Consider the following 16161-nt stretch of genomic DNA (forward strand, 5'->3'; position numbering starts at 1 on the left):
AATAAACAAAAGGTCAGTGCCCCTAAAAAAAGATAATGAAGCTTAGGGATGGCTATGCAAAAACTAAACTAAAACTGAATTGGCTCCAAAGTAAACAAAAACAGAATGCTGGACAACAGCAAAGACTTACAGCGTGTGGAGCAGAGACGGCGTCCACAAAGTACATCCGTACATGACATGACAATCAACACAAAGAAGGATAGCGTCCACACAACTTAAATAGTCTTGATTGCGAAAACAAAGCAGGTGCGGGGAATAGCGCTCAAAGGCAGACATGAAACTGCTACAGGAAGATACCAACAAAACAGGAAGAGCCACCAAAATAGGAGCGCAGGACAAGAACTAAGACACTACACACAGGAAAACACCAAAAAACTCAAAACAAGTCACGGCGTGATGTGACAGGTCATGACAGTACACCTACTTTGAGACAAGAGATACAGTGATGCATGGTTGGTTATGGTTTAAATTCATATCCAACACTTGCGAGAACGACTTTTTCTTGTCAATATCGACTACTGAGTTAAATTTTTTAATGATTTCTGCTGGTGGTGGGCCTCCAGATTTCTTCAATGAAAAAAATGTGCCTAGGCTCAAAAAAGGTTGAAAAACACTGGTCTATATAACATGTAATGGTGGTTCTTTGGTCAAAATGTTGCATAGATGATGTTTTACAGATAATCTTCAAGCCGCTTTCTGACAGTCGCTTCAGGATGCGCCGTTTTGTGGGCGGTCTTATTTACGTGCCTCACCTTTGACAGCGCCTTCTCCCCGTTATCTTTGTTGTAGCGGTGTCGCGTGCAAGGACGGGAGTGGGAGAAGTGTCAAAAGATGGAGCTAACTGTTTTAATGACATTCAGACTTTACTTCAATCAATAACGGAGCAGCATCTGCTCATCCGGAAACAACAACACTGGAAATGTGTCCCGTGAAAAACCCTCTGACTGGAACTCTCTAATAACTAAAGATCCTTGGGTTAATAATGTAAACTCACTACACCGGTATGTTTTAGCGCTTTCATGGCGAGTTTACTGACATATATAAGTAAGAACTTTACACTACTTTATATTAGAAATGGCAACAGCAGAGGATGAATGTCCCATAACAAGAAGATAAGAGAAAAAGAAGAAGCTTATGGACTACGGTGCCGCCACGCACTACAAAGGCGGACGCGCACAAATTTACAGGACTTATGCAGATCCCAAATACCGATCAGCAGGTACCAGAAGGTAAGACAAGTTGCTTTTGCATAATATTGTGAAATAAACCTTATAAAACAGCCTTATGCACACTATAATGATACTCCTATGTTGAAGCACATTACAATCCATCAAGTGGTGCGGCTTCAAAGCTTACCAAAGTCGTACTAAAACATTTTGATGGATTTTTGTTGATTAATGTTCTATATTTCCAATTGAACATATAACATTTTGGTGTTGTTTACTACCATCATATTGCAGTCTACACGTATCTCTTATGTGAAACTGCCATCTACTGGTCACACGTATCATTTCACCATGTACCAAATAAAATAGCTTCGAGGTCGGTAAGCACAACCAAAATTATTCTGTACATTAGGCGCACCGGATTATAAGGCGCACTATCGAGTTTTGAGAAAATGTAAGGATTTTAAGTGCGCCTTATAGTCCGAAAAATACGGTACGTCCCACAGTAGTCCGATTGTAACAACTTTCATTAAAAGCTGATGAACCTTTGATAACGGCTCAAGTCACGTCATTAAAATATTTAAATAAGGATAAAGCCCGCGTTCCAGTAGTTGTACGCGAACCACAGTTTGAGAATCACTGCCTTACGTTTCTGTTGTCATTTGGTGTTCATTACATAACATAAACATCTAACATGTTGCACAACCATTTGATGGAAGAGGAAATACATGTTTTGACCATGGAATTTGGAAGGTTAGCAAAAGTCATAACTACAAACCCCAAAACCAGTGAAGTTGGCACTTTGTGTAAATGGTAAATAAAAAGAGAATACAATGATTTGCAAATACTTTTCAACTTATATTCAATTGAATAGACTGCAAAGACAAGATACCTAACGTTGGAACTAGTAAACTTTGTTATTTTTTGCAAATATTAGCTCGTTTGGAATTTGATGCCTGCAACATGTTTCAAAAAAGCTGGCACAAGTGTCAAAAAAGACTGAGAAAGTTGAGGAATGCTCATCAAACACTTATTTGGAACATCCCACAGGTGAACAGTCTAATTGGGAACAGGTGGGTGCCATGATTGGGTATAAAAGTAGCAACCATGAAGTGCTTAGTCATTCACAAACAAGGACGGGGCGAGGGTCACCACTTTGTGAACAAATGCGTGAGCAAATTGTCCAACAGTTTAAGAACAACATTTCTCAACGAGCTATTGCAAGGAATTCAGGGATTTCACCATCTACGGTCCATAATATCATCAAAAGGTTCAGAGAATCACAGCACGGTGGAACAGGCGTTAGTACGTGTGCCTCACAATACGAAGGTCCTGAGTTCAATCCCGGGCTCTGGATCTTTCTGTGTGGAGTTTGCATGTTATCCATGTGACTGACTGGGTTTTCTCCGGCTACTCCGGCTTCCTCCCACCTCCAAAGACATGCACCTGGGGATAGGTTGATTGGCAACACTAAATTGGCTCTAGTGTGTGAATGTGAGTGTGAATGTTGTCTGTCTATCTGTGTTGGCGCTGTGTTGAGGTGGTGACTTGTCCAGGGTGTACACCGCCTACCGGCCAAATGCAGCTGAGATAGGCTCCAGCAGCCCCCGCGACCCCGTAAGGGACTATCGGTAGAAAATGGAAGGATGGATGGGTTCAGAGAATCTGGAGAAATCACTGCACGTAAGCGATGATATTACGGACCTTGGATCCCTCAGGGGATACTGCATCAAAAAACGACATCAGTGTGTAAAGGATATCACCACATGGGCTCAGGAACACTTCAGAAAACCACTGTCAGTAACTAGAGTTTGTCACTACATCTGTAAGTGCAAGTTAAAACTCTACTATGCAAAGCCAAAGCCATTTATCAACTACACCCAGAAACGCAGCCGGCTTCGCTGGGCCCGAGCTCATGGGCTGATGCAAAGTGGAAAAGTGTCCTGTGATCTGACGAGTCCACATTTCAAATAGTTTTTGGAAACCGTGGACATTGTGTCCTACGGACTAAAGAGGAAAATAACCATCCGGATTGTTATAGGCGCAAAGTTCAAAAGCCAGCATCTGTGATGGTATGGGGGTGTATTAGTGCCCAAGGCATGGGTAATTTACACATCTCTGAAGGCACCATTAATGCTGAAAGGTATATACAGGTTTTGGAGCAACATATGTTGCCATCCAAGCAATGTTATCATGGACGCCCCTGCTTATTTCAGCAAGACAATGCCAAGCCACATGTTACAACAGCGTGGCTTCGTAGTAAAAGAGTGCGCAGTACTAGAGTACTAAAGTCTAGTACTAGAGTCTAGTACAGGCAGTACTAGACTGGCCTGCCTGTAGTTCAGACCTGTCTCCCATTGAAAATGTGTGGTGCAATATGATGCCTAAAATACCACAGCCGAGACCTCGGACTGTTGAACAACTTAAGCTGTACATGAAGCAAGAATGGGAAATAATTCCACTTCAATAATGTGTCTCCTCAGTTCCAAAACATTTACTGAGTGTTGTTAAAAGGAAATGCCATGTAACACAGTGATAAAAATGCCCCTGTGACAACTGTTTTGCAATGTGTTGCTGCCATTAAATTCTAAGTTAATGATTATTTACAAACAAAAATGAAGTTTCTCAGTTCGAATGTAAAATATCTTGTCTTTGCAGTCTATTCAATTGAATATAAGTTGAAAAGGATTTGCAAATCATTGTATTCTGTTTTATTTACCATTTACACAACGGTGCCAACTTCACTGGTTTTGGGTTTTGTATCTATGCCAAACAATTAAATAGATGAGCTTCATCATTAATTGCCTTTAAGAGGCAAACATTTTATTTTGTTTACAGTGGTGCTACTAATATTTTGTAACTAAATAAGGTTTTAGTTGCACCCAAACTTGCTATTAATTGTGTTCAAAACACGCCATAGATAATGGAGGTACAGAGTCAGGTGTATGACAACGAAAAACCATTAACGACAATGGCATTTAGGTATAGAGAGTCTTTGAATGAAAAAGAAAGACAAAAAGAAGCATGAATTCAGAAATATAACAATAATGTTGTAATAATAGAAATACGACAAGGATGCTAGGCTAGCATGCAGCAGTTAGCCAATGACACTTAACCCTATTAAGCTACTTGTTAGCATTACATGCCTGCTGGCGCCCTCGGATTACAGCAAAGGCAGCGAATAGTTAGCATTAGTGGCTGAAACCAAGCTGGCTAATTTACCAGGCGGCAGTGAAGAGGGAGAACTCGGCTAGCGGAACACAAGTCAGGCCGAGAGGAAAGAGGGGCGGCAGCATCCTCCGCTCGCTAGCCGGGCGGGGTGATCGCTAGCCGGGAGGGGTGCTCAGCTCCCCGGCGACAAGCGACGTCAGTCAGTAGTGGGAAATAACTCACCCGTTAAGAGGGAAACATCAGGTGAAAAGAAGACCACACAGCCGCCGTGTCTCCGTGGCCACGCCGTCACGTCGGTACCACTCGGTGAAGGTGAATAGAACGTACCTCCACAAGCCGACTGTCACCTCTCCTCGCCGGCTGAATGCTGCTGTAGCCCAGCCCCAGCTTGGTACTGGTGGTGGTGCCTTCAAGGAGTACCGCCTCCAGCCACAACATACATACTGACCTAAGTAAAACAGTTCTTACTCATTTGAAATGTAAAACATTTATATTTTTTTATATTTTTTCAAGCTATTATAATTCAATCTGTATCATTGTATGTATGCTTTATTATTTTTGTTTCAATAAAAACATTAAAATATTTACAATGTCCAACGCTCCAGGCGTTAACAAATGCAACACTGTGGATACCAAAACCATGAATTATGAATAAGAATCAAATGGAAAAACATTTATTGGTATACCGTGCAATAACTACCAGACGGTACAAATTACATAAGTGCAACCTTTCTATATGACACAAATATAAATTAATGAGGCTCCAGCACCCCCCGCAACCCCCGAAAGGGACAAGCGGTAGAAAATGGATGGATGGAAGGAAATGTATTATAATGATAATATCAGTTATTAAATGACAAACTATATTGCAATTATGACCACCTTTACATTGGAAGCCTTTATTTTTTCTATTTCTTATGTTGTTTTTTCTTTTCATGCTCTTGTCGGTTGTACAAAACGGTTTTGGGTTTTGTCAAAACCCAAAACCAGTGAAGTTGGCACGTTGTGTAAATTGTAAATAAAACCACAATACAATGATTTGCAAATCCTTTTCAACGTATATTCAATTGAATAGACTGCAAATACAAGATACTTAACATTTGAACAGGAAAACTTTATTTTTTGCAAATATTAGCTCATTTGGAATTTGACGCCTGCAACGTGTTTCAAAAAAGCTGGCACAAGTGGCAAAAAAGACAGGGAAAGTTGAGGAATGCTCATCAAACACTTATTTAGAACACCCCACAGGTGAACAGGCTAATTGGGAACAAGTGAGTGCCATGATTCACAAACAAGGATGGGGCGAGGGTCACCACTTTGTGAACAAATGCCCGAGAAAATTGTCCAACAGTTTAAGAACAACATTTCTCAACCAGCTATTGCAAGGAATTTAGGGATTTCACCATCTATGGTCCGTAATATCATCAAAAGGTTCAGATACTCTGGAGAAATCACTGCATGTAAGCGGAAATGCCTGTGACCTTCGATACCTCAGGCGGTACTGCATCAAAAAGCGACACCAGTGTGTAAAGGATATCACCACATGGGCTCAGGAACACTTCAGAATACCACTGTCAGTAACTACATTTGGTCGCGCCATCTGTTAGTGCAAGTTAAATCTCTACTATGCAAAGCGAAAGCCCTTTATCAACAACACCCAGAAAAGCCACCAGCTTTGCTGGGCACGAGCTTATCTAAGATGGACTAATGCAAAGATTAAATACTAATGATTAAAAGCTGTGGGGTGACAAGTCTACATTTCAAATTGTTTTTGGAAACTGTGGAAGTCGTGTCCTCCGGAACAAAGAAGAAAATAACCATCCGGTTTGTTATAGGCGCAAAGTTCCAAAGCCAGCATCTGTGATGGTATGGGGGTGTATTAGTGCCCAAGGCACGGGTAACTTACACATCTGTGAAGGCACCATTAATGCTGAAAGGTACATACAGGTTTTGGACCAACATAAGTTGCCATCCAAGCAATGTTATCATGGACGCTCCTGCTTATTTCAGCAAGACGATGCCAAGCCACGTGTTACAACAGCGTGGCTTCATAGTAAAAGAGTGCGGGTACTAGACTGACCTGCCTGAAGTCCAGACCTGTCTCCCATTGAAAATGTGTGGCGCATTATGAAGCCTAAAATACCACAACGGAGACCCCGGACTGTTGAACAACTTAAGCTGGACATCAAGCAAAAATGGGAAAGAATTCCACTTGAAAAGCTTCAAGCTTCCTCAGTTCCCAAACGTTTACTGAGTGTTGTTAAAAGAAAAGGCCATGTAACACAGTGGTAAAAATGCCCCTGTGACAACTTGTTTGCAATGTGTTGCTGCCATTAAACTCTAAGTTAATGATTTTTTGCAAAAAAAAAAGAAGTTTCTCAGTTGGAACATTAAATATCTTGTCTTTGCAGTCTATTCAATTGAATATAAGTTGAAAATGATTTGCAAATCATCGTATTCTTTACCATTTACACAACGTGCCAACTTCACTGGTTTTGGGTTGTGTACATTAAACATACATCATATACAGTGTATTATATGATTCATATAATACAGTATACATATATGAATAAATTGTACTTTTATTATCACAAAACATTTTTATTTATTTTGAAGGCATGAACATTTTTGCTGTTTCAACACCTTCATAAAAATAGTATGTTGAGAGAGTGCATTTTAAAGTGTTAAAGTGTAATGAGACACCATGACTTCTGAATGCTGCTGCATTTTATTAAAGCTGAAATACTAGAGGCGAAAAAAACAAATACAAGAACCGTTAAGCATATTTAGTCAAAGGGAATAAAACAACACTATTATGATTGCCTCATCATTCTTACTCCATCCTCACATTTAACATCCTTGATTGAACACGCTGCTTCATCAGGGCACACCCCATCATCTTAAATGTTGTTACAAAAAATACTTTACTGTATGCCAAAATATATCTGTACAGTGTTGATGCATACTCAGAGAACTTTTTATTTATTTTTAAAAAGTAACATTAAAGTCAACTGTGAAGTGCTAATAGTGTTTTTGTAACATTTCTGTACAGTCAGGGTCAAACAAGATGCACAATAAGATGGCGTGGGTCCATTGCACAAGAAGGGATCTCTTATTTTTGGGATGTTACGGCACGATAAATGGCCCCAAAATGAGGATGTACTAAAGATGTTAAATTAGAAGAGCTACCCATAGGCTGCTAGAAGGTGACTTGCCGTTATGTACAAATAAAGTCAAGACATTTAGTATGTAATGAATAAATGATAAATAAAGAGTCTTTTCCTGGTGCTTCTCAGCGACAGATTGAAGATACTCAATAATGGCAATCACTCTTCTTGGCACTTGACAACACATAAACATTGCAACAGTCTTAAAACGCCCGGATAGCAGCACAAGGTGAATAATACATCTGATCCCAGATCAGATCTAACCTGAACCCAAACTTTTTGAACAGGCGCTGACAGAATGACAAAAAACAAGCATAAGGCCACACATGATCAACTTATGAAACCACGCGGCCTCTTTAGGAGGCGGGACATTCACTTCAGAGGCATTGATGGCCTATGAATGTCTGATTTGGCAGGTGAGGAAACACGGGTGTCCATTTGTATCTGCCAAATCTGATAGTGCTACTTCATGTGCATCTTTTTGGGCGTCCCCTGCTTCTTGCTCTGCCACAGGTGGCTCGCGATAGTGACGGCGTCCACGCTGGCGGACATGGTTTTGGCCGGGATCTGACTAAACTGCTTCCTGTCCGAGTTGTACTTGTAAAGGCCCTCGATCATTTTAGCCGTGATGGTCTTAGGTCCGATGCCGGCCAGTCGTGTGATCTCCTCCGTCTCGGGGCAGTAGGCGTACACCGACCTGAACTGGCAACCGGAGTCACGGAACAAGACCAGGAAGTTATTGGCTTCGGATTTTTCCATTTCCTGCAGAGGAAGAAAACAATTAAATGTCATTGTTGTGGTGCAAACTTAATTTTTTCATTAATGTTACAACACTAATATATCATCCAAGCCTGTTTATGACCACCAAACATCAGAAAAATGAGGACCTGTGATGTTTTTAATCTCCTAACCCCAAAACCAGTGAAGTTGTGTAAATGGTCACTAAAAACAGAATACAATGATTTGCAAATCCTTTTCCACTTATATTCAATTGAATAGACTGCAAAGACAATATATTTATTGTTCGAACTGAGAAACAAAATTATTGTTTGCAAATAATCATTAACTTAGAGTTTAATGGCAGCAACACATTGCATAAAAGTTGTCACAGGAGCATTTTTACCTCTGTACCTGTTACATGGCCTTTCCTTTTAACAACACTCAGTAAACGTTTGGGAACTGAGGAGACCAATTTTTGAAGCTTTTCAGGTGGAATTCTTTTCCATTCTTGCTTGATGTACAGCTTAAGTTGTTCAACAGTCTCTGTTGTGGTATTTGACGCTTCATAATGCGCCACACATTTTCAATGGGAGACAGGTCTGGACTACAGGCAGGCCAGTCTAGTACCCGGACTCTTTTACTACGAAGCCACGCTGTTGTAACACGTGCAGAATGTGGCTTGGCATTGTCTTGCTGAAATAAGCAGGGGCGTCCATGAAAAAGACGTTGCTTGGATGGCAACATATGTTGCTCCAAAACCGGTTTGTACCTTTCAGCATTAATGGTACCTTCACAGATGTGTAAGTTACCCATGTCTTGGGCACTAATACACCCCCATTCCATCACAGATGCTGGCTTTTCCCAATTAATGCGCGTAGAACAGGAGTGTCAAAATCGTTTTCACTGAGGGCCACATCGCAGTTATGGTGGCCCTCAGAGGCCCGTTTGTAACCAAGAATAATTTATGAAAATATATAGGGATTCACCTCATTTTATACAATTGTTGGCCCTGTGATGAGGTGGCGACTTGTCCAGGGTGTACCCCGCCTTCCGCCTGAGTGCAACTGGGATAGGCTCTAGCACCCAACAGCGACCCAGAGAGGGACAAGCGGTAGAAAATTTATGGATGGATGCCTATGCATTTTATTATAAAAAAAGATAAATAAATAAAAAAATCTTAAAAACTGGCAGCTGAGTTGCCAAAATTTTTCTGTCAAATTTCAGGTGTTTTTTCAGCATATTACCGTAAATGGAAAAACGGTGCTATAGTTTTTTTACGGTAAAATTCTGGCAACTGAGGTGCCAGTTTTTTACCGTAAAATCTATTGTAATTTTTACAGTGTACAATTTGATGTAAAACTTGCTCTGATATCATAAGTCAAGCAGATATTTATCCTTGTTATTTTAACTAAAAAAAAACCCTTTAAAACATTTGAAATGTGTATATTTGTTGCATTATTAGATGATAAAGTTGAATATATATGCAATTGCATGCAGTACGTGCTTTTTTTTACGATTGTGAGAAAAGATAAAAATACTTCTTTGACGTGTATTATTTCAAAGCTTTTGCGGGCCACATTAAGTGATGTGGCGGGCCAGATCGGGCCTTGAGTTTGACACCTGTGGCGTAGAAGATTAAGAAGGAAGAGGACAAGAATTTTGACTCTGGAAGTTTTATGGGATAATTTGCCTCGATGTCTGCTTGAAGAGCGTGTCTGCAGTGAGCAGTCGGATACAGAAGTGGTAAAATTTTCACGTGAGTTCCAAAAACATATTTTCGCCTGTTTTCTGCTCCGTTGTCAACTATTCATTTTGTAACCGTCAATTTTGGTGAATAATTATGACGCTTATTGCTTTTTGGTGAATGCGACCCCAGCATTGAGGACACATCACATATACAGTACAGGCCAAAAGTTTGGACACACCTTCTCCTTATTCAATGCATTTTCATGACTATTTACATTGTAGATTGTCACATCAAAACTATGAATAAACACATGTGGAGTTATGTACTTAACAAAAAAAGGTGAAATAACTGAAAACATGTTTTATATTATAATGTCTTCAAAATAGCCACCCTTTGCTCTGATTACTGCTTTGCACACTTTTGGCATTCTCTTGATGAGCTTCAAGAGGTAGTCACCTGAAATGGTTTTCACTTCACAGGTGTGCTTGAAGCTCATTGAGAGAATGCCAAGAGTGTGCAAAGCAGTAATCAGAGCAAAGGATGGCTATTTTGAAGAAACTTGAACCTGAAACACGTTTTCAGTTATTTCACCTTTTTTTGTTAATTACATTACTACACGTGTTCATTCATAGTTTTGATGTGACAATCTACAACAGAGGTGTCCAAAGTGCGGCCCGGGGGCCATTTGCGGCCCCCAGCTAATTGTTTACCGGCCCGCCACTCATTCTGGAAATGCTATTGCAAAAATAAAAATGAATGAGGTGAAATCTAACGAACAAAGTTGCAATGTTGACACAAAGCTGCCATGCAGGCTGTTTTTTTTCTTTTGTCTTTCTTTCTTTTTCTTTCTTTGCCATTGCTCAAAAAAAAAAAATAATGCCAAAAAATCCATGCTATAATGAATTATTTTCAAGGCTCCACAATTACTTCAAATATTTCACTTTAAAAAAATTTATGTGGTAAATATTGCATGTACTGTGTAGTTGCCATATAAAAACATCAACGTTTTATTTGAGAAAAGAGCATAAAACAAACAAAATAATAGTTCAAACGTAAAATCGACAGATATATCTGAAGTTGATCTCCTAACTTAAGTGTTGAAAGTAAATGAAAAACCTAATAAAAACATATCACTTTATGAATGGGGCACCTTTTGGATCCCAAATATATTTAATGGTATTTTATTTATCTTTTCACTGTGATTACTCAAAAATATTAAAGAATTAAAATCAATGCATTATTGATCTTTTAGGGCTCTAATTACTAAATACTGCATATTTCAGTTTTACTATAGAAAACAAAGTTGTTTTTGACATAAAAGCCATAAAACCTTTTTTTTGTTATTACTTTATATCAACTTGAAGCTGATATAGAGATTTACTGTAAGCGTTAAATAAAAAATTAAAAAAATAACTATTTGACTTATTTTTAACATTTTAATGACTGAGACCCTTTATGGTCCCCGGTACTCCTAAAGGTAAAATAAATTAAAAAATCCATATATTTTGTTATGGTTTAAAAAGGAAAAATATCAAAATGGCCCCTACATGCTTTAATTTTTCCGTGTGCGGCCCTCAGTGGAAAAAGTTTGGACACCCCTGATCTACAATGTAAATAGTCATGAAAATAAAGAAAAAGCATTGAATGAGAAGATGTGTCCAAACCTTTGGCCTGTACTGTATATCCGATTTATTTCCACATACGAAAGAGGCCTGGGTCGGATATGAAAAATTTGGAATTGCACTCTTTACACAGACATCAACAAATCCGATACAGGTGGGCAAAAAAATTAGAATTGACCCGCAGTGTAAATTCCAGCATTAGCTAGATTAACTTCCAATGCACTATTGTGGAAACTTAAATGGTTGAAAAATAGTGTAACAGGGGACCTTTCAAATCACAACATACATCAAGGATCTTGTTCTTCTGCCCTTCGTTGACCCTTCCGGCCAGGCAGCAGTGAGCCAAAGCATTCTGGATGATGTGCTTGTTGGACTTGGCGCTGGGCTCCTTGTAGAGTTTCGGTCCTGCATTGCAACAATTAAGTGTCAAAGCAATAAAAGTACGTGCATGAAGACTGTTTCATACCTGTGTACTCGGTGTTGGAGGAAGTGGTCGATTCATTTTCCCAGTCCTTCTCTCCGTTGCGACTACCAGCAGAGGGGCACGAAGAAAACCCCTCTGCAGAGTCGGGCCTGCAGACAGCAACAGACAAACGGATGTTAGCTTGCATCACATTGTCCGACAGAGAAAGCTATATTCAGCCAAGCAAAGCAAATGTGCCGCCATGGCTTCTGTGAGGTTGTGAATTGCAGCCAGCATAGAAAGGAAAGTAGCGAGCGACTGCAGATGAAAGAATGGGAGAAATAAATGAAGGAACCAAATAGTACTGGTACTGTGTTCAATTATCAGCAGAATGATCACGTGAATGACAAAGTAGAGCCACAGTACCTAAAGTAGTGCTGATATACAAAACCCAAAACCAGTGAAGTTGGCATGTTGTGTATGGTAAATAAAAACAGAATACAATGATTTGCAAATCCTTTTCAACTTATATTCAATTGAGTAGACTGCAAAGACAAGATATTTAATGTTCGAACTTAGAAACGTAATTTTTTTTGCATCAGTCCATCTTAGATGAGCTCGGGCCCAGCGAAGCCGGCGGCGTTTCTGGGTGTTGTTGATAAATGGCTCTCGCTTTGTATAGTAGAGTTTTAACTTGCACTTCCAGATGTAGCGACCAACTGTAGCTACTGAAAGTGGTTTTCTGAAGTGTTCCTGAGCCCATGTGGGGATATCCTTTACACACTGCTGTCACTTTTTGATGCAGTAACACCTGAGGGATCCAAGGTCTAAGGCATTCAATGTTGGTTTTCAGCCTTGCTGCTTACGTGCAGTGATTTCTCCAGATTCTCTGAACCTTTTGATGATATTACAGACCGTAGATGGTGAAATCCCTAAATTCCTTGTAATAGCTCGTTGAGAAATGTTGTTCTTAAACAATTTGCTCACGCGTTTGTTCACAAAGTGCTGACCCTCCCCCCATCCTTGTTTGTGAATGACTGAACATTTCATGGAAGCTGCTTTTGTACCCAATCATGGCACCCACCTGTTCCCAATTAGCCTGTTCACCTGTGGGATGGTCTAAAAACAAGTGTTTGATGAGCATTCCTCAACTTTCTCTGTCTTTTTTGCCACTTGTGCCAGCTTTTTTGAAACAGGTTGCAGGCATCAAATTCCAAATGAGCTAATATTTGCAAAAAATTAAGTTTACCAGTTCGAACGCTGAGTATCTTGTCTTTGCAGTCTATTCAATTGAATATAGGTTGAAAAGGATTTGTAAATCATTGTATTCTGTTTTAATTTACCATTTACACAACGTGCCAACTTTACTGGTTTTGGGGTTTGTAGTACGTAGTATTACTACTGACCTTCGCTTTCTTTCTTTAGGGGAGTTTAGAAAGAAGGGGAAATGAGGAGAAGCTACTTTATTGCCTCTGAGGGAAGCATGCAATAGAGGGAAAAGACAGAGCTTTGTAAAATAGGAAACAACTCCAGCATATCAATCATTGAAAAAGGCAGCAATATTGTATGTAGCCCATAATTCACATACACAGTATTTTTCGGACTAATAGGCGCACTTAAAATCCTTTCATTTCATTAAAAAAATCGCCAATGCACCTTATAACCCGGTGCGCCTAATGTACGTATTAATTCTGGTTGTGGTTACTAACCATGAAGTGTTACCAGTAGATGGAAGTCACACATAAGAGATACATGTGGACTGCAAGTTTGACGCCTGTTCAATAAGTGACGCTAGGAAGTACTGGAAAGCAAGCTAGCAAGGTCAAAACTTTGATGTTTCATTGACATTATAGAACATTACACACTAAAAAGTTTTTCAAAATGGGATAGGCTCCAGGCAAACCCGTGACCCCAAAAGGGACAAGTGGTAGAAAATAGATGGATGGATAGTTTTAGTACGATTTTGGAAAAAATACAAAGCCGCATTGCGTTATGGAAGGCGGAGCATTACGGCTACCGTCGTCAGACGCAGAGGTGTGGACTCGAGTCACATGACTTGGACTCGAGTCAGACTCGAGTCATGAATTTGATGACTTTAGACTGGACTTGACAAAATGTAAAGAGACTTGCAACTCGACTTAGACTTTAACATCAATGACTTGTGACTTCACTTGGACTTGAGGCTTTTGACTTGACATGACTTGCTATCCATCCATCCCATCCATTTTCTACCGTTTATTCCCTTCGGGGTCGCGGGGGGCGCTGGAGCCTATCTCAGCTACAATCGGGCGGAAGGCGGGGTACACCCTGGACAAGTCGCCACCTCATCGCAGGACATGACTTACTACTTTCCCCAAAACCCAAAGCTTAAAAAGTTATTTGGGAGCGCTCCGTATCTTTCATTTTCTACGTCTGTGTCTATAAGCGTGTGTGCTGCTTGTCAGCTGGTGTGCTGTCAGTACAATAGCCAATCAAATTAGATCTACGTTGTTTTCATCCCACAGCTCTCATCCAATCAAATTGCAGGACAACCACCGAACAAGAGTTGTCAAACAACGCGGCAGTGAGAAACAATTATGCCAAAGTTGGTTTCGTTCGGGTATAAAAACTACGACTTGGTCAACAAAAAACGAATTGCCGTATGCAAATCACGCAGTTCGAATATTACAGACGGAGACGCAACAACTTCCAACTTCGTTCGACATTTGAAGTTGCACAAAGCTGGGGTCGTACTCTGGCTCCCGCACACACTGGGAGTCAAATGTATTGTACATGCAAATTCACATATACTCACACACATACATACAGACATACGTAGGTACCTACGCTCCCACATACATATACAAATAAATACAGTACATATTTACACACTCAAAGTTCGTACATCCACACGCACATTTCATTATACAAACATACTGTATACACATACTGTACATATACATTCACTGTAAAAACATACATATACACATACTGTACATATACATTCACTGTACAAACACACACATACACATACTACACATACATTCACTGTACAAACACACACATACATATACTGTACATATACATTCACTGTACAAACACACATTTACACATACTGTACATATACATTCACTGTTCAAACACACATACTGTATACACATACTGTACATATACATTCGCTGTACACACATATACACATACTGTACATATACATTCACTGTACAAGCACACATACACATACTGTACATATACAAGTACATATGCACACATACACTCATGCACATAATCACGTTTCATCAAACATATATTAACGTTGTTGCCCTAGGGTAAACTGGGTATAACACATGGCACACTGACAAAGCTTAACCTATTGTTACTATAACAATCTACAAGGTTAAGGTTGCTTCTCTTTCTTCCCCTCCATTTTTCTGCATTCTTTCGTATCTCAAGTTATCATTACGTATATGTATTGTTGCATTTGAACAATTGTATTGTTGATAATAAAGGTTAAGGACTGGTATTGTTTATTATCAATAGCACTATTTCTATTGGTATTCATATTGCTCCATTTTTAGTGTAATAATGCTCATTGTCATTTCTGTATTTTTATTTTTATTTTCGCTAACTGCTTATTTGCTATTACTTTTACCATCATATTTGTACATGTCGTATTTGCTGATGTTGCTCTGTTGTTGTTGTTGTTGTTGTTGTTTTTGTCTCTCTGTCTAATCCCCCTCTTGTCCCCACAATTCCCCCCTCTGTCTTCCTTTTTCTCTCTTTCTATCCCCTCCTGCTCCGGCCCGGCTGCACCAAATGATAATATAAATACATTTAATAAAGTCAAAATACAAGTAAGGCAACAAGAGAAGTATCCTACACTTCTCTTTTGTAAAGTAAATCTGAACAGCCGATATGGGCATATACATCTGCTATATGATTTGCCCGAGAAGCTGGGCAGGACATTATAAAAAATAAAAAAAAAAGAAAAAAAAAAAAAAGAAAAAAAAAAGAAGTTGCACAAAGAAGGGTAAGTTTTGAATGTAAGATAACGTTTATTGGCTAAGTAACATGACTTTTATTTGCTGTGTAGTTAAATCAGTGAGGCTGTAAACTCACTGCTAACGTTATAACCATAGACATCTTATAAGGGTACGCAGCATTGAGCGCTACTGCCTACTGGCGCAGACGAGACGCGGGGCCGCCATCTTGGAGTGGTGATCCGCTCCACTCAGTGCAATTCATTTGG

At 39.6% G+C, this 16161-nt stretch overlaps 2 protein-coding genes across 5 annotated transcripts in view; both read right to left on the minus strand.

Annotated features, from left to right (window-relative positions):
* Positions 1 to 4795, minus strand: part of wdr47a (WD repeat domain 47a) — a 23094-nt gene extending 18299 nt beyond the window's left edge. Inside the window, exon 1 of one of the 3 annotated variants that reach the window (XM_062022757.1) lies at positions 4665 to 4795. In XM_062022757.1, coding sequence (XP_061878741.1) covers positions 4665 to 4775 — 111 coding nt within the window. In that variant the 5' untranslated portion in view covers positions 4776 to 4795. Of the gene's footprint in view, positions 1 to 4388; positions 4519 to 4559 lie in introns of those variants that run through there. The other 2 variants (XM_062022758.1, XM_062022759.1) reach the window with 2 other exon arrangements.
* Positions 4796 to 7052: 2257 nt separating this feature from the next.
* Positions 7053 to 16161, minus strand: part of camsap2b (calmodulin regulated spectrin-associated protein family, member 2b) — an 87049-nt gene continuing 77940 nt past the window's right edge. The window contains exons 19-22 of one of the 2 annotated variants that reach the window (XM_062022763.1): positions 13343 to 13408; positions 12000 to 12106; positions 11820 to 11938; positions 7053 to 8266 (exon numbers count right to left, since the gene is read on the minus strand). In XM_062022763.1, the coding sequence (XP_061878747.1) occupies positions 7967 to 8266; positions 11820 to 11938; positions 12000 to 12106; positions 13343 to 13408 (592 nt within the window). In that variant the 3' untranslated portion in view covers positions 7053 to 7966. The remainder of the gene's footprint in view (positions 8267 to 11819; positions 11939 to 11999; positions 12107 to 13342; positions 13409 to 16161) is intronic. The other variant, XM_062022764.1, reaches the window with a different exon arrangement.

The sequence above is a fragment of the Entelurus aequoreus genome, linkage group LG16 (genome assembly GCF_033978785.1).
Source record: "Entelurus aequoreus isolate RoL-2023_Sb linkage group LG16, RoL_Eaeq_v1.1, whole genome shotgun sequence".
Lineage (NCBI taxonomy): Eukaryota > Metazoa > Chordata > Actinopteri > Syngnathiformes > Syngnathidae > Entelurus > Entelurus aequoreus.